This window comes from Phytophthora parasitica (genome assembly GCF_000247585.1).
Source record: "Phytophthora parasitica INRA-310 unplaced genomic scaffold supercont2.81, whole genome shotgun sequence".
Taxonomy (NCBI): Eukaryota; Oomycota; class Peronosporomycetes; order Peronosporales; family Peronosporaceae; genus Phytophthora; species Phytophthora nicotianae.
Genome location: NW_008649067.1, coordinates 71,015 through 91,983, shown reverse-complemented (window position 1 = coordinate 91,983; position 20,969 = coordinate 71,015). Strand labels below are relative to the sequence as shown.

General features: G+C 47.8%; 8 protein-coding genes across 9 annotated transcripts; 3 read left to right on the top strand and 5 right to left on the bottom strand.

The window, feature by feature from the left end:
• Positions 1-1,096: 1,096 nt before the first annotated feature.
• Positions 1,097-1,720, bottom strand: PPTG_18167 (hypothetical protein; the record flags this gene model as incomplete). The annotated part of the gene is made up of 1 exon (XM_008916280.1): positions 1,097-1,720. The coding sequence occupies one exon, from the start codon at positions 1,718-1,720 to the stop codon at positions 1,097-1,099; it is 624 nt and encodes a 207-aa protein (XP_008914528.1).
• A 1,655-nt stretch (positions 1,721-3,375) lies between these two features.
• On the bottom strand, positions 3,376-4,795 carry PPTG_18166 (hypothetical protein; the record flags this gene model as incomplete). The annotated part of the gene is made up of 2 exons (XM_008916279.1): positions 3,376-4,178; positions 4,261-4,795. The coding sequence occupies 2 exons, from the start codon at positions 4,793-4,795 to the stop codon at positions 3,376-3,378; spliced, it is 1,338 nt and encodes a 445-aa protein (XP_008914527.1).
• Positions 4,796-9,205: 4,410 nt separating this feature from the next.
• Positions 9,206-10,634, top strand: PPTG_24302 (hypothetical protein; the record flags this gene model as incomplete). The annotated part of the gene is made up of 5 exons (XM_008916278.1): positions 9,206-9,267; positions 9,329-9,707; positions 9,896-10,111; positions 10,157-10,175; positions 10,231-10,634. 5 exons carry the CDS (start codon positions 9,206-9,208, stop codon positions 10,632-10,634), a joined length of 1,080 nt encoding a protein of 359 aa, XP_008914526.1.
• Positions 10,635-13,087: 2,453 nt separating this feature from the next.
• PPTG_24301 (hypothetical protein) lies at positions 13,088-13,621 on the top strand (the record flags this gene model as incomplete). The annotated part of the gene is made up of 2 exons (XM_008916277.1): positions 13,088-13,218; positions 13,459-13,621. The coding sequence occupies 2 exons, from the start codon at positions 13,088-13,090 to the stop codon at positions 13,619-13,621; spliced, it is 294 nt and encodes a 97-aa protein (XP_008914525.1).
• Positions 13,622-13,678: 57 nt separating this feature from the next.
• PPTG_18163 (hypothetical protein) lies at positions 13,679-14,529 on the bottom strand. Its single transcript, XM_008916276.1, has one exon. It carries the CDS (start codon positions 14,178-14,180, stop codon positions 13,986-13,988), a length of 195 nt encoding a protein of 64 aa, XP_008914524.1. The 5' UTR covers positions 14,181-14,529; the 3' UTR covers positions 13,679-13,985.
• A 93-nt stretch (positions 14,530-14,622) lies between these two features.
• PPTG_18162 (hypothetical protein) lies at positions 14,623-14,987 on the bottom strand (the record flags this gene model as incomplete). Its single annotated transcript, XM_008916275.1, has 2 exons — positions 14,623-14,865; positions 14,910-14,987. 2 exons carry the CDS (start codon positions 14,985-14,987, stop codon positions 14,623-14,625), a joined length of 321 nt encoding a protein of 106 aa, XP_008914523.1.
• Positions 14,988-15,769: 782 nt separating this feature from the next.
• On the top strand, positions 15,770-20,482 carry PPTG_18161. Of its 2 annotated transcripts, XM_008916274.1 has the most exons (2): positions 15,770-19,213; positions 19,296-20,482. In XM_008916274.1, exons 1-2 carry the CDS (start codon positions 15,857-15,859, stop codon positions 19,308-19,310), a joined length of 3,372 nt encoding a protein of 1,123 aa, XP_008914522.1. In that variant the 5' UTR covers positions 15,770-15,856; the 3' UTR covers positions 19,311-20,482. The 2 variants fall into 2 exon arrangements, with proteins under 2 accessions (XP_008914522.1, XP_008914521.1); XM_008916273.1 differs by having other exon boundaries at positions 15,770-20,482.
• On the bottom strand, positions 18,087-20,969 carry PPTG_18160 (hypothetical protein). The gene is made up of 2 exons (XM_008916272.1): positions 18,209-20,969; positions 18,087-18,135 (listed from the first exon to the last, which is right to left on the bottom strand). Exon 1 carries the CDS (start codon positions 20,941-20,943, stop codon positions 19,885-19,887), a length of 1,059 nt encoding a protein of 352 aa, XP_008914520.1. The 5' UTR covers positions 20,944-20,969; the 3' UTR covers positions 18,087-18,135; positions 18,209-19,884.

The window sequence follows — 20,969 nt, the reverse complement described above, 5'->3', positions numbered from 1 at the left end:
GAATGGCTCCTAGAGCCCCTGGTACCATGTACCAGGTATTACAAGAGTGACTGGTCACTCTTCATGTAACTTGGGTACACTTGGGGTATGTACGCCGTTACAGCTATAGTGTTGATATGGATGCCATTATGCATAGCATATAGTCGCTCAGGACGATAAAAGTGGTTTCGAGAGTCAGAGGTTGTAGATCAAGTAAGGTTGCCGAGCAAGCCTTTTAGTGTTGTACGTCGGAATAGTTCTAGTTGTATAACATGTTTGTGCCGCGTGGAAGCACGATCACATCCATATCATTGATACGTATGGATTTAGCAATAGGTAACTAGACAACGTCAGTGGTGCAATGAAATGGTTCAGAAAAGAAAATGCAGTGTATTAATAAAAACGAAAAGTGTTGAATAGCTGAAACAAATTACTCGAGACTGAAAGCTGAGCCAGCTTGAGCCGCGGACGGCCGCATTTCTTTTTAATACGCTGGCCCTCAAAGACTTGTCGTTTGGCGACAGATCCTTCGGCAGCTTTGCCGAGTAGGTTCAGCACTTCTATTAGATGCACGCACGCACCCAGCTTAAACCACGTTCTACAGTTACACTGTCGAAAGTCGGGGTGAACGAACCAGCCAATTGCGGGTTGCGACTCTGCTTCAAAATCGTATTCAACTGCTGACTGCTCCTCCGCTTTTGAGGGCTTATTTGACAGTGTAGTTCTGGTGTATCGCTGATAAACGTTATACAAGCGACAGCTGTGAACGTTGATCGTTGTTTCTGGGACAAGGGTGATACTAGACGCATTCTGGGCCGATAAGTTACGATAGGCACACAAGGTCTCCACTGACGCACGTGTTGTAGTCTCGAACGTGATGCTTAAAATGAATTTTAAAGAGCAACACTCCAGAAGCTTTTCGAACAAGGTGTTTAGCCGCAGAAGTGTCCTTTGCATGTGCTGCTGTTTGAATTGTCCATTAAAGTTTTCAATGGGGTTGTTCGTCTTCGCCATGCCCATGGGAGTCTCCACGCACTGCCAGAACGATAGATGTGGCGAAACCCTATTCGTTTCTTGGATTCACTAAAATAGGTGATGCGTCTTTTCACGTTTTTCATTACGTGGAAAAACACATCATGTACGTTGGTTGACTCTCCACATTTAGACACTGATCAGCAATTGATTCGAAGGCACTTCGTTGAGCAGCATCTGCATCCATCGTCACGTAGTTGATGTGACCTTGTTCACCCGTAACGGTGACGTACATATCTAACATTGAACGGATGGCATGTTCCCACTGAGGTTGCTTCAAGTCGGACACTAGAAACATGCATACTAAATGAAATTGCCGCCACAAGTCCGATACTCCAACAGCGATAACCGGGAAACCGCTAGTGTTAAGTTTAATAGTTGCATCAAGATGGGTCATGTAGCTATTGGCATATTGAAGTCGCCGAATAGACGTTTTTGTCTCAAACCCGACCACTAGCGGGCTTTCGTCGGATTCCTTTCCCAATTTGGGTTCGCCGATAGAGCCTACAGTATACCCGAAAGCAAAGGCTACGTTGTCGCCAAGGCCACTTGAGTATCGATTTTTCTGGATTAGAGCCTCCATTTCATCAACAAAGTCGTTGTCGTTCAGGACGTTTTTACGGTGATTCCGAACTCGGGTTTGAACACGAGGTAACAATTCTTTCGGATCTGCTGACTCCAGTTTGAATTGAAGGACCATCTCGTTCATTACGCGAGATGGCTTTCCACCCGCTGAAGCTCGCTCTCGAATAAATCTTTGCATACCAAGACTAATTCCACACGTCTTATTGTGCTCAAGTGGACTCCACTCTGAAAATATTGCTTTTGAGGGTTTCTTGGCAAAACAGCATTTTGACAAACCAGTTGCAACCCTGGAGACTACTTGCGCTCTCCGAACACGAAGTCGATTTGTACTTGTAGATTATATAGCGCATCTTGTATTGATTCCCATTCGGCGAGCACACCTGGCATCTCTCGAGTTGATTCTTGACTTTCAACCTTCCCTTCTGTATATCGATAAAATTCTCCATGTCTGCCTCAGTCGAGCAGGAGCGAATGAACTTCCAAGTGTAGCTAGGCATGCTGATTCTTGAGATGAAGGTGTCTCTGTGGGGCTGTTATGGTTTGGCGAATGAACGTCTATATCCGGATTAAACTACTAAATTAGAATTTATGCACGAGACTATTTCAGCTAGCCAATCCGCTTGCGGACAGAATAGCGAATCGAAGTCAGCACCAATCATGGCAGTTGTGTCTGTACTTTCGACCAACCGCTTTGTAAAACTACTTCATCCGTCCGTAATCATGTCCTCAATTCTGTAAATTTCACACGGTCTCTGTAATTCTAGCCATTTGTCTGTACATATGCAAACTTCTCCTCCCTCGCTCGACTCTTTCCAATCAGAAATTAGGACATTTTAGGATTTTTAAATTTTCTAAAGTATTCTAAATTTTGATTTGTAGATACTAATGTCAACTGAGGTTTCGCTGGAGAGGCGAAGCGAAATTTTTAAAATTATAAGTTTTTGAAAAACAAAATGAAAATTTGATGTACACATCGCTTCTTCAGAAGACCGCTAGTCACAAAATGTACACCAAAATCGGTGGACTATGGACTCAGGCGACATTTGCGGCCTGGGGAGGGGCAATTGAAATAAAATTGGTTAGGCTGTTCAGCCAGCTAAAGCTGTCCTCCCAGTATAAGGTTTGTATGTTGTGTACGCTGTGTGGGGGGTCGTCGACAACGTACATCACGTTGCTGACCACCCAGCAAATCTAGAGCATTTCGCGAAGCCTAATTGCATGTTGATACGCTCATTTACTTCCAGGTGGTACCTATGCTTGACTTGCTCGTAATCCAAGCGGTGAACTAGAGAAACGTTCGGTTGTATGCAGGACACATCCACCTGTAAATAGGCGAACAATTCGGGTCACCGTGGTGACCACAGGAACCGACGGTCCTATCGTCCTATGTCGAAGTAGACGTCTTCAAACAAGCAACCGCTTTTCTCTAATCGCGTCTGTTTCAAGTACCAGCGGTCCTTTTCTTCCTTTCGCAGATTATGGACACCTGTTGCAATCTTCAAACATTCATGAACACTACTAAAACCGCTCAAATTGTCCAAATCTACAGGTAAAATTTCTGAGCTGACACGACTTGATAGAATATGTACGTAGTAAACCAGATTCTGGAATTCTGAAAACATAGTTGGGGTTGGTATTCTTTTAGTACGAACAATGTGAAAACGGAACGACATGCAAACATTGACGCGACCCCTGTCAGCTAGAGTTCAAGCCCCGTTGGATGGCCTAAGTTTCCACTACATCGATATCGTGACTAAATGCGGGAAATCGTAGACAATTTCAATGTCGATGATACTGCGACTTTCGCGGTACCGATGCACTGTCTACAGACGGAGATTCGTAGAAGGTTGCACGGTGCCGGTTCCTCCATTCAGCGTGTTGAAGTTGACCGAAGACCGCTGCTCTGTTGAAGGAGACCGAAGACCGCTGCTCTGTCGAAGGAGACTGTTGTTGTTGTTGCTCCTGCTGCTGATTGTTTTGCTGGTCATTCGACGGAGCCTGAGTCGGTTGTTGGTTGTTCGCGGGGGCTGAAGTTGGTTGCTGGTTGTTCGCAGGGGCTGGCGTCCACTGTTGCTGATTTGAAGGGGGCGCTGGCGTGGGTTGCTGGTTGTTCGAAGGCGCCTGGGTCCACTGTTGCTCCGGAGAAGGTGCTTGAGGAGATTGTTGGTCGGACGATGGGGGCTGATTATCCTTTTGGTCGGACGACGGAGACTTGTTTTCCTTTTGGTCGGTATTTTGCGAGTCGTTTTCTTTTTGTTCGGTATTGGGAGCCTCGTTTTTCTTTTCCTCGTTATTGGAACCCTTGTTTTCCTTTTGATTGGTGTTTGGTGTTTCGTTTTCCTTTTGATCTGATGACGGAGCATCGTTGTCGTTGTTATCAGTCTTCGGAGCCTCGGTCTCCTTTTGCTCGGTCGAGGGCGATTGCTGCTCTGTTGAAGGTGCATCTGCCGCTGGAGACTTTTCCTTGTCCTTTCCCGCTGAAGAAGCCTGGATGGTAGACGTCTCCGAAGTCTTCGAGCTTGTCTGAGAGCCCTGCGTTTGGGTTGTCGATCCACTACTTCCCGAGAGGGGAACGCAGTTAACTAAAAGGGCATCGATTTGTCAGTAATTCAGGAACAACATTATTGCGCCAGTGCTAAATGCAACAACAAATCCAAAACCTACCGTAGGTCTGCCACTGTGCATTCTGGAACGCCAACCAGTAAATCGTCAATGTGCATTTGCCGTTGCACGAAGAGAAGTCCACGGGCATCTCCGACCCCGACGACGAGCCGTCGGATCCGCCAGGATATTCCTCCTCGCAGTCGTCACCGTGAAGTACCATCTTGTCGTCAAGGTAGATTTCGCACGGACCAACGTGAGTGAAGCCGCCACCACGATGGCCAAACCACTTGACTTTACCGTCGGACGGAATGGGCTTCGGACTACCATTTTCCACCGTATTGCCGCATTTCTGGTCCTTGACCATATCCAGCACGACATCCTTCACGGACATTCCTTTCTCCTTGGCCATCGTCTTGAACTTGCCAACTTGATCGCCACCAGACCCGATGTCCCAGTAGTTGTCAACCATGGTAATCCAGCCTGGATTCGGAGAGTCTTTCCAGTCCGGCTCGGGCTGTTTGAGATAACCATGAGCGTCGGCACGAGAAGTAAGAACCACGAGGGCAATAGCTGTCGAAAGGGCGCCAGCAAACATTGAGTGTGAGGTGGCTACTTGTGGAGGAGATTGCAAATTTTAGACTGAGGTGGACCCACGCAAACTGAATTATCCCTTAAGTGCCCTCACGGCGGGCACGTTTAATGTCCAAGCGATGGAACGAAATCTCGTCACCATCTTTGCCAGTCCACGTCTGTTGGATCACTTTGAGTTTCAGATACGTTTACGCCAATGACACCACAATCAACACGAAAAAAAAAAGTGTTCTGGAAGCACTTACTAAATTCAAAGTAAACTGCACACTTTATGGCGTGCTTGTACTCTACAGCAAAGCCACAGGGTGGTCTTAGCCGCAGCAAGCACGAAGTGGCCACACGAAATAATGTTCCGCCATCTTCGGGCACTAAAAAAATATTTACGAAATTACAGAACACCAGACTAGTACACGCTATTGGTGTCCCTAGTGAGTTACCCACAGTACGATGAATAATCAACCATGTGTATACTGGCGTTCTATTTGATGATTCTTTAGTAAATCACAAAGCTTATTGAGTTTTTTTTTTGTGCATCTGTACAGGTTCGTAATACAGTACATGCTTGTATGCCATATCCAAGAATTCGAACCTACCTCTACCTTCACATCGAAGGATCCTGAATCGTGCGGCCAATGACGGGAGGTTTGAAGCTCAAGCCCTCTCCCATAAAGCGAGTATTTCGACGTTGTGAACCCCAAATTCGATGTGAAGAGTGTTTATAAGTAAATCGTATCGTTGCGAAAGACGTTTGTAAACACCATATACATGCAGCCAGCAAATCCAGAGCATTACACGCCTATAGTAATCTCCAAACATTTAGTAATCTTCAAACATTCATGAACACTACCGTTCAAATTGTACAATTTTACAGTTGATGTTTACCGGTCCCGTAATCCATTGCCTCAGTGCGATGCATAGCCCATCCTATAAGAATTTACAGATATTTACCTGAGTGGATTATTGAACAGCGAATCATCGATACTAAGGGCCTGGTTCGCGGGCCTGGGTCAGGTTGTCTAGACGGATAGCTCCATTTTCAATTTAACATGATTTTCTAAGGAGTAAAGGGAAATTCACATTTTAAAATGCCCATAAGCAATTTTAAAATTGATCGAACAGCCAATCAGATTCCTGCGTGAGGGCTTTGATAACTTGCCCCCGACGTATTATGATTTCCAGTCATACCTACAAGGGTATCAACAGCAGTTACAGCAGCAGCTTCAGGGGTAACAGGCGCATCAGGCGTGACAACAGCGCAAGGTCGAAGGAGTATCTATGCCCATGTCTGTACCATGGCAGTCAAAAAGGGGCGCTGGTTGTCACCATACGCACTGCTGTACCTACCATATCATTGATAAATTAAGATTAGTCGGGTTTCAATATTGAGAGCCAGCATCATTAAAACGCACATAAATTCACAGCAATGTACATGTACTACTGGTATTCGCTTAAGCGCAATTATGCATAGGTTCTTGTTAAACTAAAAGAGTCAAAGTTGCAGTGCGCGAGGTAATATGTTCGAACTGTATTCCGGAATAACTGCGCTAAAAAGGCGTTTTAAGCTATGAAACTTGGTCAGTTAGCAGTTAATACACCAGAACGGAACTCAGGCGTATATTTGTTTTACGGCTTGTACAGCAAAAAGTGTAACTAGTCTGGACTCGAAACATCCAGTCTTACTGCGCACCCAGACTATTTACGAAGCAATACATATAGCAAGATAAACCTTATATGGGTCAAAATCTGGACCAATGTATAGTACCTTTACAAAAAGTATGTTCACTGTCTGTAGTGTCTGCAGGGATTGAAGACACGATGGGGGAGTCGGCAGCTCCCTGGAATTATGGCCGAAGTCTATTAAGTAAAAGACAAAGTGAGCACTTGGCTGATCTACTCTAGCTAGGGCTCAATATGTGTTTGGTTGGCTGGTGTTGCTGTCAGCACAATTGTCGTTATGGCTAGCACTGTCATCACCACTAACGTTATGGTAATCGTGAGTCGCGTTATTGCAGTGGCTTCAACAAGCTGGCTCGTTATGCACGAGAGCAGCCAGCTCTGCAGCTAGCTTGGCATGGCTGGTATTATCCTGGCACTACACTGTCATCACTCCTTTCCACTCTCGAAGTTCTCGCCATATTGGTCAACAATATCTATAATAGGAGCGGAAAGTCGAGCTACTTCCAATCGCCCACTCAAAACCTTGGAAATCCCTCACTTTATCATAACTTTCGAGGAACACTAGTCCCTTCGTGTCTATTCGCTGACTAAAGCAATGCAAAGCCAGCATATGATAAAACTGTTTTCGTGGATGCGGCAGGGGTACTCGGTCTCACTTGATCTGTCAGTGTCGTCAAGTATGGCTGTGACGACGGGATCTGAGCGCTGGTTTTGATACTGTTTAGCATCTGCAGTACTCGTGGCAGACGCTGCATTACAGAAATGACAAGGCACATGTCCTCCCTGCTTTTCTTCTAGGACAACCCCGCCAAACACATGATTGCGGTTGCCACACACGCCACATGCATGTGAAACGCTAGACGCAGCTGCTGCGCTTTAACATGGTCGAGTATTGTTGTCTTCTGCTTGCTCTTTGAAAATGAGCTGTCTGCGATAACCCAAGAAGCCGGTGTGGAATTATATGTCTCAATTACGGTTGCATCCATACGAAATAGGACCGACGGTCGCAATTAGTCAGGATTGGGAATTCAGTTCCCATGGGCACGATTAGTCTGGACAAGACTAATTAGCTGTCCAGACTAACTAGACTTCTTACTGTAATAACACTCTTGGTTGCGTTAAAGTTCTATTTGCGATGGGGAATGCTTTTTTCTTACATTAGGTGCTTTGTCCATCTGAATTTCTTAGAAGTATTAGGTAGTAGCTGTCCAGACTAATTACACTTTTTAATGTAGTTACTGGGATTCAAGAGTGACATAAAATGGTAGCAGTGACAAAACTGTTTGTACATGTATTATGTATCGCCCAAATCGTCTGCAGACTTGGGTTGACTTTTTAAAAGGATCAAATTTGCAAACAGAACTACTTAGCACTGTGCTGAGTTAAATAGGTGGTGCTGCTCACCACCACAAGAGACGTAGTTTTTTTTACTTCGATCGAATCGGTAGTTTGTGTGCTTTCTCTAGTTTGTTATCTCTAGCAGGTCCTCCCCATTGTGGTTTGCACACTAACACATACCTGCATCCCCCCCCCCAATAGACTACTCTGCGTCCCCTACTTCGGCTTGCACGTAAGCGCACGCTTATGAGGAAGCGAAGTTTAAACTTAGAATAACTAGGCTTTTGGAGAACATAAACCAAAACACATAAAATCTGGCGAACTTAAAAGCCCATTTCCTACAATACACAAAGGTAATGCAGGCTGGCGATGTCTTTCTGGTCTTTGCCTGACTTCGCCTGAAGAGTAGGTCTTTAGGTATCCTTAATGACGCGGCAGTATCATTGGTCAGGATGGTACCGGACTGTGCGCTGAGTGCAGTACAAGGATAGGGTCGAAGTTGTTATACGTGCGCCGCACCACCTGGCACCATTCCGCTATATCCATGACAGCGATTAATTCACCTGATGATATAAAAGATGTCTTAAAACCCTATATGCACATCAGACTACCTATGGTGGACCTACAGCAGAAGAAAAGCGCGTACTCGACGCCTACACTACTACCGATCTAGACATCGGGGCGTCGTAGGCGCGTATTCTGGAGAGTTGCCGAAGTTGATGGAAAGGTCAACAAGGCCAGGCCGTTAAGCAGTATAGCCGCTATGCGCTGCTGTACAACGCAAAGTCGACGAAGTGGAACTACGTATACACCAATGCATTGAAATGTTGAGCTATTGGTCGTTGCATGCTTGTCGACATGCGTAGTAGCGCGTAATGTCAGCAGCACATGGACACACACTCTCAAGGCTCCCGAAAAATCAATTGGTATCACAATAATTGCAACCAATGTAGCGTAATTATTGCTTGCAGCGATTTGGTTGGCTAAAAGCAATTATTTACTACGGTGCAACGCACATTTTATTTATTTACTGATATAACCGGTAACATGCTTGGGGACCAGCCGTTGAAATGAATGGCTAGCGAGTTCAAATAGCTTATAAGCCTTGTCGGGACTGCCCTCACTGTCATTCTACATTTGCAATGTTCTCTAACAAGTAGATCGCTCAATTCTACTTTCGTCTAGTCCTCGACGACCAGAAGGAACCTATATCTGCCTACTACCGCTAACGCTGCTCGGTTGTGCGCCAACAGGCGCCACGGACTGGCTGGAGCAACCTGGCCCAGCACGTCAAGACTCAGCATCTTGACTACGCTGAGGTCATGCGTGCTGCAGTTCCAGCCGCTACCGGTACTCTGGCACCGTGGTTCGCCAGCACAGCCTGAACTTGTTCGGCTGGATGAGCTGGATCATCAAGAGCAACTTGCCTCTTCATTTTTGCGAGGACGCAGAAACACGCAGGTAATTTTGAGTTTCTAATCTGTTGGTTTTAGTTATTTACTCTGTCTTTTTGCTGCTGTAGATACACTAATCTAGATCGCATCAGCCAAGAGACGCTGTACCACGGGTTAGAGAGATCGACGCGTCACGTAGAGGCGGCAATCAAGGCCGACATGCCGAAGCGGTACGGCTTGATAATCGACGGGTGGGCGTTTAACTCAGAGCACTATCTGGCCGTGTTCGTCGGCTTTGAAAAGGCGGGAACAGTACAATACCCGCTGCTGACCATGGCACCGCTGATGAACTCCCCGATGGATGACCGCTCCGCAGCGACCCACCTGACGTTTCTACGTGAGATACTGTTGTGCGACTACAACAAGCGTGTAGAGGACTGTCTGTTTATTGTAGGAGAAAACTGCTACACTGACCAGCGCCTTGCTAACCTCTTGGGTGTGCCACTGGTCGGTTGAGCAAGCCACCGCCTCAATCAGGCGGTGCAGGACTTTTTCCGTGAAGTATCGGACGATTTAGACAAAGTCAAGTCGCTGATAGTCAACCTGAAGAGTTTAAACCAATCCGCAAAGCTCAGGTAATTTTCAACGATTTTTGTCCAATGATTGCACGTTAACTTTGTTAACTCCGTTTTAAGCTCAAAACTCCATTGAGGCCCATGCTAAGTCAGGACACTCACTGGAGCTCCACGTATTATATGATCCACCGCTACTTTCGACTGCTGGAGTTCATTAAAGACGACGACGAGCTAGCCGACAACCTGCCCGGTCCAGCTGCCAATCGCCGCTTGCGCAAGTTCCTGGAGGTCCTGTCGAAGGTCGAGTCTGTCAGCAAGGGGTTGCAGGCTTCTACGGTATAACTCCTGGACGCGCGTGTGTACTTCGAAGGACTGTTGGAGTCGCTGGCATCACATATCGGTAATGCTACTCGTTATATTCTTTCAATATTCGCACTAATACGCTTTCTATTTAGGTGCCCGAGCTGCGATTGTTCACTCGCCTCATTTTGAGACTGCGTGTGTAAAAGTATTGGACGGCAAGACAGCAGAACTGACGAGTGCCGAGACTGTGTTTCTGCGCCGCTTTGCCGTCCAGCGTGAAGAGACTTCCGTTGCAGCAGCGATTGACGATGCGGAGAGCTCATTTGTTGAGCAGGTGAAGAAGCGTCGTAAGCTAGCCACAAGTGGGGCCACCAAGTACGAGTTGATTCACGCACTCCTGCCAACGTCAAATATCGTTGAGCGATTTTTTAGACTCGCCAAGGCTACTGTCGGTACGCAGCGCCAAGGTCTGAATCCTATCACGCTCGAAATGCTGCCGTTTTTGCGCGTGAACAGCACCTACTGGAACGCGCAAGTGGCCAACGAGCGCATGTAAGCAGAGATGGAATCATTAGTGCTTGCACTGGCAAAGGTATTGCAATAATTAAATTTGTTTCTTTTGCTTACTCCCCCGATAATTTACGTTGCTTGTCGAGTTTCATTTGTGAACAATGCCATATTCGGGAGCCCTGCACACTCTAAATACAAAACAGTAGTTGCATGGAGCCATATTGACTTCGCGTGGTATTTGCGTAGGTGACCAAGCGCCAACCCCTCAGCGTATACCGCGGATTGCACAGATCGTAAGTTGTTGAAAGGTTCATCACTGGGAAGCTACGAACGCAAGCCTATTGAAGTTAATTTATTGTTCAGAATATTTATTTCGAGAATGCAATTGTGTTGCTCTCCGTGACAAAAATGAGCGTCCCACATGGATGAGGAAGTTGCCTGCTAACTTTAATACCATGTACATCAATCATGTAGATAGAGGTAACAAATCGAAGCTAGTCCCAGCAAATTTTGTAGTAGTTAACCCTTTCGTGGACGGGTGGCTATATTATAGTATAGAAGGTAAAGTCATTAGGCCATCAAAGGGGGCAAAATGCCCCTTTCATAAACTACGATACTACAGCAAATCTTCTGCAAATCCTTGTAGTTCAAGTAGAAAGGTCGAATCCGCCTCGTCCAACACACAAAAAAAAATAATGAAAGGGGGCATTTTGCCCCCATTCGTGGGTGATACGAGTGGTACTCAAGGATACGCCCTCCAAAGGGGGCAAAATGCCCACATTGACCACGAAAAGGGTTAATTGGTTCTCGAAAGATACGTCGCGTGACGAAAGGATCTTATGAACCTATACTCGGTTGCATTTGGTGGCATAATTAAGTACAGTCAATAAGAAAAATAAGACTTAGTCTATACCTTTCTGTGTTTTTTTATCGCTTTCCCTTCTTAGAAATACCAAAAAAAGTTTTTTTATACAGTTTCTTTCAAGAAAGAAAGTTTGATTTAACATATATCTTGTAGGTCATATGATGCTATACTTTGTTGAATTAGCTAGCTGGTGTTCACGGCAAGGACACACGTTGGCGCTGTGTGCTCGACAACGCAAAATAATTTCCAGCTGTTTGTGTAAATACTGGAGCGGGCGCTTTAAAATCCTTTGTTTAGGAATTATGTAAAGTTATGATTTTAGTGCGTAGATTGGCCTTATCCAGCACGGAGCAGGGGGGGGGGGCAGAAACTGTGCGGTGCACATTTCGGAGAGACCCTTTATTATCCATGGGTTGCGTTCATCTAAGGCACTAGACTGGAGGGACTTCAAAAGCGCGCGCTTGGACATGATTTTCTTCTGGATATCATATTGAACTGCGATAAAAGAGAGCGATCCTCAATGTGACCCATCTTGAAGTTCAGATACTGAGCCCGTTTGACCACAAAATATACCAGCACTTGTGTTAGACCCATTCCTGCCATATTCAGTTTGAGTAGCACTTCGTAGAAGAAGCGCATCTTGAAATCGTGTTTGTCTGATCGCGCGAATTGGACAAAGATGGCCTTGACTTTGTCCTTGTCAAAATGCACCACATCGTAGCCTCCTTGGTTCCGTGCGAACGGCTGCAACCAACTCCGATCTCCTTTGATTTTTCCATTTGGTAGCACTTTAAATCGTTTCTTCGGATCGAACCGAAGAACGTTGCTTGGGGCAGAACATCTTCAACTACGTGGTCACCAAATTTATTCACTGCACGCTTTGGCACAGATGCCAAAACCAACCATTCAAAGAGGTGGCCGACCACCGAAGGGTTATTTGATTCATTTAGACGAGTCGCCAACTGGGCAGTGGTTTTCTCGTCACATTCTTTCATAAAGAGGGAGGCCGCATGCGAGCTCACGGAGAACCGCGCATTATAGACGCCGTCACGTTGCTTCCCATAGAGCATGCTGATTGCATCGGTGTCCAAATTGCGGTAAATATTTTATCGGGTCGGATACATACACGGCCGCATTGAGATGCCTCCGTTGTCACGCGTCAGTGGTCAGCCTTTGAACTTCTTTGAATTTCACTATATTACCGGCTTCAATGACAGTGACCAACCTAGCAGAATTATCGGGTGGGTGCATCCCGAGTTAATTGCACTGTTAACATACGCGGACACATCGTTATTTGTTGATGGCACGTTTCGTTGCGTGCCTCGTGGGTTTCAGCAGTGTGTCGTAGTCATGGTGCACGACAGGTCATCTGGAAAGTATGTACCGGTGTTTTACGTTCTCACTCCCCACAGATCGAGGCCTACCTACAATTCCATGTTCCAATTTATTCGAGAAGCCGCAGACAACCAACGGGAGCCTATGGAGTTTGTCTGCGACTTCGAACGAGCTCTTTTTGACACCGTTGGCGAACAATTCCCAAATGCTGATGCCATCGGTTGCTTTTTCCATTTTAAGCAGGCCGTCTGCAGAAAGATGCGAAAAATTGGTGTTTCCATAGCACAGCAAGTATAGCGATGGCAATGGACGTACTTGACATGCTCACCGTTCTGCCTGTCGACCAAATTGAGGGGCCCGGTATCCGCTGGGTGAAGCGCCAATTCAAGGAACGCTGTAGGGAAAATGGAGTTGCATATATCCGCTCTAGGTGGGGCATAATCTGGCGCTACTTTAAGCGCACATGGCTCTAGCTCTATGACCCTGTTCTTTGGAATGTCCATGGACTAACTGAGCGCCTTGTTGCACGAACGAGTAACCCGTTAGAACGATTTAACCGAGAACTAAATGCTGCATTCTCGACACCCCATCCAAGTATGGCAATGTTCGTGGCCACGATCGAGGCTCTTGCGCGATAGCACGTTGCCCTGTTAAACGCAGTTCGTGACAGGCGTGCTCGTGGAGAACAACGCGAGACTATTCGACTGCCTGGAGCGGTTGAGCTGTCGACGGAGTCCGAGGACTCAAGCTCTGATGAAGAAGACATGGAGATGCAGGATTCGGACGCTGATAAGAGACCCAGGCCGATGCGGCCGAAGACGCTGAGAGTGTAGTCACCTCGGCAGTTGTCTGAACGTGGTAGGAGGTACGAGGTGCATTCTTCATACTTGGACGAATATTTTAAATTTAATACATTTACCTGCTTTACAATGGTCTGCTATCTAGTAGGAGCTGATATTGCGGTCTGATAATGCATCTGACCTCTGCATCATGCCCTACCAGTAGGTAACCCGATAAATAGCTAACCCAAATTGCCACCGCAATATTTGACCAGATCTGTCCTGTTGGCGACAGATTCAACCGCGGATTTCAGACTTTCCATCACTTCGTTCGTGAAGTATTAAAACATGAACCGACATGAGCCACCAGGATAGTAGAACTCCAAATCAACAGATTGATTCTTCTTCTTATCCTCATTCAATTCTGCATCGATGCCGTCGTCTGTTTCACTTCAGTGGCGCTCGTTGCGTCCAATTTTGACGCGACCTTGTTATAAAAAGCTTGGTTGGTGATGGCTGCGAGATAGTCGTCTTTCGTCCATGAATATATGAAGTGCATTTGGATATTCGCATGACGATCGCCCTCCCGGTTACTTTTACCAAGTGAGGCCATCGCGGAGCAAACCACAAGTCTCTCGTTTTTCCTGTGGAGAAGCGTAAAGACGTGTTGGAAAAAATTTGCGTGATCAGTCGTTGCCTTGAAGCCACCTAAACAATAAAGAGCTTTTTGACGGCGACTCGAGGCAACTCAAAACTAGATAAATCGGCAATGTCCCAGTAATGTTATTCCTTCGTTCCCAACGACGTTCCATTCCTCGTGATCCAAAGAAGTTGCGAAAATTAGCGTAGACACAGATTTGCCTGTGCCAGGAGGACCCACAACGAATCCTCTTACATTCTCAGCCATGACTTCATTTTGAAGAAAACCCCGCAGATCATGCACTTCACGACGACAATACAGCATTAAGTCATCCAAGGCTCTGTAACCGCACTTCTCAAGAAATGCAGCTGGCAGCGTCACATATTGCACCCATTGGGTTTTAATTCATACGTAATCACTTATTTGGGAAAATGTCATCTGAGGGTCGGAGTTCCACCAGCACGTGAATCTCTTTGCGCTCAGGCTTAAAGTTCTTCCCAAAGTAGGTCTCGTCATCGAGTTTCCAGGATGGACGCAAGTTCACGTACTGCTTGTCGACATCTTCTCGCATGAAATTCGTCACATGGTGGTCGTCCTTCAACCACACGCCACCCTCTTTCCGCGCCAAGTACAGCGTCAATTTGTTCGAGTCCACTCGCTGTATGGTAGCTTTGCAAAGATAGTCTCCTGCAGTGCGCTTACTTTCGCATCGCTCGCGATCTTCACAAGAAACATAGTCGCTTCGCCGTAGACAGCGCACTCCAGCTCAACCTCCGTCATGCTCTTCCTTTGTTGAAAGTTCTCGACTGAGAAGCAACATTCATGCAGCCCACAGCGTATTTTAACAATCATATCACATCAATAGTTTTTTATTTTTCTGATAATGTAAGCCTCACTACATTGAAACTAAAATTTAGGTTCTAAGAACCTAAATTTTAGCTTATATTAGTGAGATCATCTTAAACAATAAAAAATAATACTGGGTATAGAATTAATAACAATGTGCAAGAACATTTTACCAGAGAACCACCCAAAGGCGAAACAAACAGTGCGGCTCAAAAGGCGATTGGTGCCGGCATCACGCGAAAAATCAGCCTGTACTTGATCGATCTGCAGTCGAAGCAACAACACCAAGTAGCTCTTACACTGATAATGTTTCAGAACCAGCTATTGAAGAAATGTATGACAAGCATTGCATCACATCAAATCTGTTTGTAATTACGACCAAACCAAGTCGGGAGACGCAAGAGTTCTGCCACCAAGAGATTGGGTCAAGCTTAAGTTGCACATTGTTGAAGATTCCATTGACTACAAGCACAGTGATGCTGTCACACCTGCTTTGGAAAAGTCGGACAATGCCGTGCACGGCACGAGGAAGGTCTGGTTTTTCATGTGAATACTTGGAATGTAATAATTGTAGTGATTGTAATAATAGTAATTTCCACATGAGTAGATAGTAAAGTACATTACTAGATATATTGTAGTACCTCTGTGATAGTCGAGAGATCTGATTGGCCGGGATGGCATTCAGACATTTTCATCGAAAGTTGAAGTGTACATTTTTTGAGTTGTGCAATTTTAGCTCCTGCGGTTTTAGTCCACTACAAACTCAAAGTGTGACGTGGCTATCCCATCGTCGCCCGACGCCCATGCAGGCCTTGCTTAGCCGTATCGTGGTGGCGCCCACGGAGCCCGAGGCAGCATCTTCACCCGCCAGTAGCTCCGTAGACATCTCGATCTCTTCACCCAGCCCTGCATCACCCGCTGCGTCTCTGAAGAACGCCACAAACCCCGTCCAAATCGCTCTATCACCCGATGTAAAGGCTGAAATCGCATTGGCTGTCGAGCGCCTGCAGTTCGCAACGCTGCTGGGCGAGCGTAAGAAAGCAGTGAGTGCTCTTCAATCGTTGGCACAGAAGTTCGACGCCAGTCGAAGTCCAGGCGGTCGTAAGAGCAGCGGTGTCGAACCTACAGTTGAAGAGCAGGAACTCGGGCATGCTGCTGTTCCCGCTGTGCTAACAGCACTAGTGTCCGATCCACGAGATACAGAGCTCATGGAGGCTCTGCTCGAGTTTTTGCAGTCCATAGTAAGCCGTGCGCCTTCAGCAGCGCTCCTTCTGCTCGAACAGCCCCCGGAGAGCTCTGTTACTGCTCCGTGGGGAATGCAAACCAGTCTCACGCTGGTACAAGACCCTTCGCCGTGGATCCGAGGCCCCGCTATCGCACTGATTAGAGCGTTACAAGAATCACAGCCGAGTGTGTTCGCTAAGTCCGTCTTGGAGTGTAAAGAGGGCCTTCGACGCCTTCTAGAAGTCGTGGAGGACCGTCGCGAGCATATTCGAGATGCAGCCCTAGCCGTTCTTGGACAATTGACTGGACGAGACAAGAATGCACAGCAATTCTTGGCTTTTGAAGAAGGTTTTACCAGATTATTCCAGATCATGGAGGTCGAGGGCTTAACGGAGACTGGAGCGAGTCCTGCGAGCAACGTTATAGCGGACTGTCTGCAAATTGTGAACAATATGGTGAGAGATAATCTCATGACGCAGACGCTGTTCCTAGAGATGTCATACTTGGAGTCTCATGTCCCGAGACTACTGAGACTATCAGGTATTGATGGAGGCGACGAAGAGGAAGATCCCGCGGCACTAGGACGCAGGAAGCGTGTATTGAAGCTTGGACTGCAGCTGGTCCGTTTCTTAGTGGCGGAGCTATACGAAGGAGCGAAGGAGTCATCACTGGACGAAATAGCACTACGCGACCGAGCTCGCAAAAGTCAAGAACTGGCAAGGATACAGAGTCTTGTGGCTCGTCAAGAAGCGCTGATGGGTGCAGTAGGCGAGTTGGTGTGTTGTCATAGCGATGCACTGACAGATTTACGCCTACAAGCGTTGGATTTGCTACGTCTAGTGAGCGAACACAATGGCGGTGCACAGATGATTCTGGTGAATCTGTACGCGTCGCCGTCAGGACGCAATGTGCTGGCAGAGTTGGTGAATCTTGACGTTGGTAATGAGAGTGACGAATCACCTGTAGCTGCTGCGGCTTCTGCACTTTTGGATGCGCTTTTCGAGGAGAATGAGGGAGCACGTATGGCCGTACTGCAGCATATCCAGAGTCCTCCACCTCTGCCGATCTCCGCAAGCACAGACGTCACGAGCGGTGGATATGATGCACTCCCGCCTTCAGCTGGAAGGGTCCTACTGGACGCATTCATCGTGAACATTGACTTTATTTTCCAGTGCATCGATAGTGCAGATGTTGACACGCTGAATACGAAGCTTGTGGTGGCTTGGAAAGCGGGTCATCGACTTAAAAATTTACTGGCAGATAGTTCGTACTGTAAAGAGCTGGCACTGCGAGTACCGGCTGAGTACGATGACCCACAAGCTCGTGCTGTTGCTGGTGGATTGTTCCTTTCGCGTTGCCTTCGACTGTTACGATCGTCAGAACAAAAGTGGAGTCCTGCAGTCCAGTCTATTGTCTTTCAAACCCAGCTGTCGCTACTGTTGTTGCTAGTCCGCTGGTGTCACGGCTGTCCTAAAGCTGTCCGAGAGATCGTTGGGTCTGTTACAAACTTGTCGGTGCTTGTGGACTCTCTTTCGGAGAATCTGTCGTCTCCATCTCAGCGAGGAGCATCGGAGACTACGCAATTACGAGGCTTAATTGCACTTCTTCTTGGCTGTTGCTTGGAGTTTTTGTGTGAAGACGAAGAAGATCAGGCACTGAAGATCGCTAACGCGGCAGGGAATACTGCAGTTGACGAAGAGCTAGGACTGCAGATGACTCGAGACCAACTGCTGCAAATGACCAGCAAACGCGTGGGTCTTGAACGGTTTACAGACGCCTTGGTTCAGTTCCAGCAAAGTCCGGCAATACTAGCATGTGCTCGAGGTAGCAAGACCCAGAGCTCGCGTGCTTTACTGGCCTACCGCGCAACGTACGACGTAAGCGACCCGAATGTTGGTGAAGGATCAAGTGAAGATGATGAAGCACATTACTTGTTTATGCTGTACGAACGAGCGTTCACCATATTCTATCGCGAAATGGCCGAGCAAATCCAGAAACGAGTCATCGCGATCTACACTGGAGTCGATGGCGGATCTTCTCGTTCTTCAGTGGACTCTGGGGCTCCGAATGCAATGGGAGCCTATCAGGATCTCATCCGTATGCAGGACAAACAGATTCACGATCTGCAAAGACAAGTAGAAGAGCTAAAACAACGTGGAATGAGCACTTTTACCGCCCCCAGCACGGATCAAACGCGAGAGCAGCAACTGATGGAGCAACTCGCGGCTCAGCGCAAGGAATTCGAGCGAGAAAAAGGGGTCTTGGAAGCTAAAAACAAGTCTTTATCTGACTCGGTTCTAGAGATGGAGACTCGCGTGAATGGACTTACAATGGCATACGAGCAGCTGGAACGAGAACATCAACAGTGCGTCTCAATCGAAGGAGGTCAGTCTTCGCATTCCAGCGACGTAAGTGAGCAGCTCACTGCGTTGCAAGCCGAGTTGGATGCAGAACGAGAAGACAATAGACGACTGCGTAGCGAAGCAGCAGCGAGTAAAGGTGGCGCGACAAGTCAAGCTCTTCGCGAGAAAAGCGATGCCGAGCTTGCAAACGCTCGTCTTATCAAGCAGCTCGAAGAACTCCGCGTAGCAAGTGAGCGGAAAGACGAGCAGCTCGCTGAATGCAACCAGATGCTCGAGGCGCTTACCGAAGGCCAAACTCTTGCCAAGACTGACAATGAAAGACTGAAAGCACAGCTGGCAGAGGCGCTATCAAGATGTGGTGAAGCAACAGAATCCGAAGTCAAAAGCGTCATCAACGGTCTAAAGGAGGACAAAACACGCTTGGAGCGCCGTGTTGAAGAGCTGGAAGCCGCCGCGCGTGTAGCTTACGAGAAGGACCAACAGGTTCTCCAACAACGAATCCAAGAGGTCGAACAAGCGCGACGAGCGAGTCCTCCGGCGAGTGACGAGCTAGAAAATGAAGAACTACAGGAGGTAAATAGCGAGGATCCTCGCCTTAAGGAGCTTGTGTCTACTCAGCTCGAAGAACTCAAAGAGTTGCGTGCTCTTGTCGTAGAAATGGAGTCGGTAGCGAAAGAGCGAGAAGCCAAGGTCCAGCAAGCCTCGTTCCTGCAGGACCTGGTGGCAGGATACGACGTGCAGTCGCGACGTGACAAGGAAAAATATAACGCCACGATCCGCGAGCTGGAGGACGAGCTAGCCCGCGCGTTTTTAGAGAAGAAAGAGGCCGGACGCAAGGCCAAGGCAGCGGTGAAAGAACTGGAGAACGAAGTGGCTCGCTTGTTCCTCGCAAAGGTGGAACTTGAGAAGGAACTGGCAGCTCATCATGGTCAAGAGGTCAATCACCTGGGGAATGGAGAGGTTTACAGTGCTCACGGATCCTTCAGGAGATCCGTAGCCTCTGATACCAGCAACGACTCGACAGTTGATGATCTACTCGTGCTGGTGGCAAGCTTAGAGATCCAGTGCTCAGTACTACGTGAGACTTTGAAGGAAGCTCAGGGCGAAGACGCCGTCGCAGTGGCAGTCGAGTTGTCCAGACAACGTGGAGCTGTCGTCTCCGTCTAAAAGTTACATGCTGATTCATGTAGCCATTCATCACTCGTTATTTACACGTAGAACTGTGTTCCAGGTCATAATTGCACTCAGTATCTCTGCCATCTTGTCCAGGAGAACACCAGAACCACGAGTAGTCCGTAGGCAGCAGCCACAAGCTTCGTGTCGAAGCCAGAAAACACTGAAATAGGGTCGTCAACGACGTGGATGTGACTACCTGAGCTCGTATGGGTATCGCACGTCGCTCGACACGCTCCACAAGGACACTGCTTGTCGTCCGTCGACTTGGAGGCGATAGATTCCAGCAGTTGAGCTTGAGTTGGGAGCGTCTCGCGGGTGGTAACAACCTCTGAGTAGTTTGAGCACTTGAGGACATCATGGTCGAACGACTTGTCCTTACTTGCGTTGAATGCCATCGTGATATATTCTCCATGACCCACCGCTCCGACCTGCATCTGATAGTTCAGGAATCCTAAAGACGACTTCATCGCTGCCGCCATGGACGCCATGGCCGTGTTCTTGCAGGAATCAAAGATTGCGCAGGTCATGTCCTTGGCTAGTGCCACATTCAGCTCCAACACCTTGACCTTCTCCTTGCCAGTCATGGGATCCGGTCGGTAGTTAATACTCGGCCAGTCGTGAGCCATTTGCATGAACTGGTCCTGCTCGGGAGAACAGACCAGGCCGCACCATAGACTCATGAGGTTGGCGGCGCAGGCGTCGCAGCCTCCGGCGCTGTTCTTGGCGAATACACTCGCTACCAACTTGAAGTTCTCGGCCATGGCTTGATTCTGCTGCCAAGAACAGCACGCGTTGTTTTTGTAGGCGGGGCATTGGATGGTGAACTGCTCGCAGTGCGGGCCAGAAGCCATGCCGTCTTTGCGGCATATGCAGGCGCCGTTGATACATTGGCCTTTGCCACTGCAGTCGGTAGCGGAAGTACAGTTGCCGCCACCGACGACACTGGGCCAGCCGTCGCCTGTCATGGGCTGCGGCTCTGCGGGCTCCTTGTGCGCCTCAGGGATACACGCGTCGTAATCTGGCTCGTTGTCGGGGTTCACACACGTCTGCGTCATCACGCATTTGGCCTCGGAGGGCGCTGAAGCCGTCGCTAGCAGCGCGAGAACGAGGGGGAACAGCGCCGTCATCTTCAGTTAGTGATCTGATTGACGGA

Coding starts and splice junctions, on each gene's coding strand:
- PPTG_18161 (XM_008916273.1), top strand. CDS start 15,857: ATGCAGGCCTTGCTTAGCCGTATCGTGGTGGCGCCCACGGAGCCCGAG.
- PPTG_18163 (XM_008916276.1), bottom strand. CDS start 14,180: ATGGCCTCACTTGGTAAAAGTAACCGGGAGGGCGATCGTCATGCGAAT.
- PPTG_18160 (XM_008916272.1), bottom strand. CDS start 20,943: ATGACGGCGCTGTTCCCCCTCGTTCTCGCGCTGCTAGCGACGGCTTCA.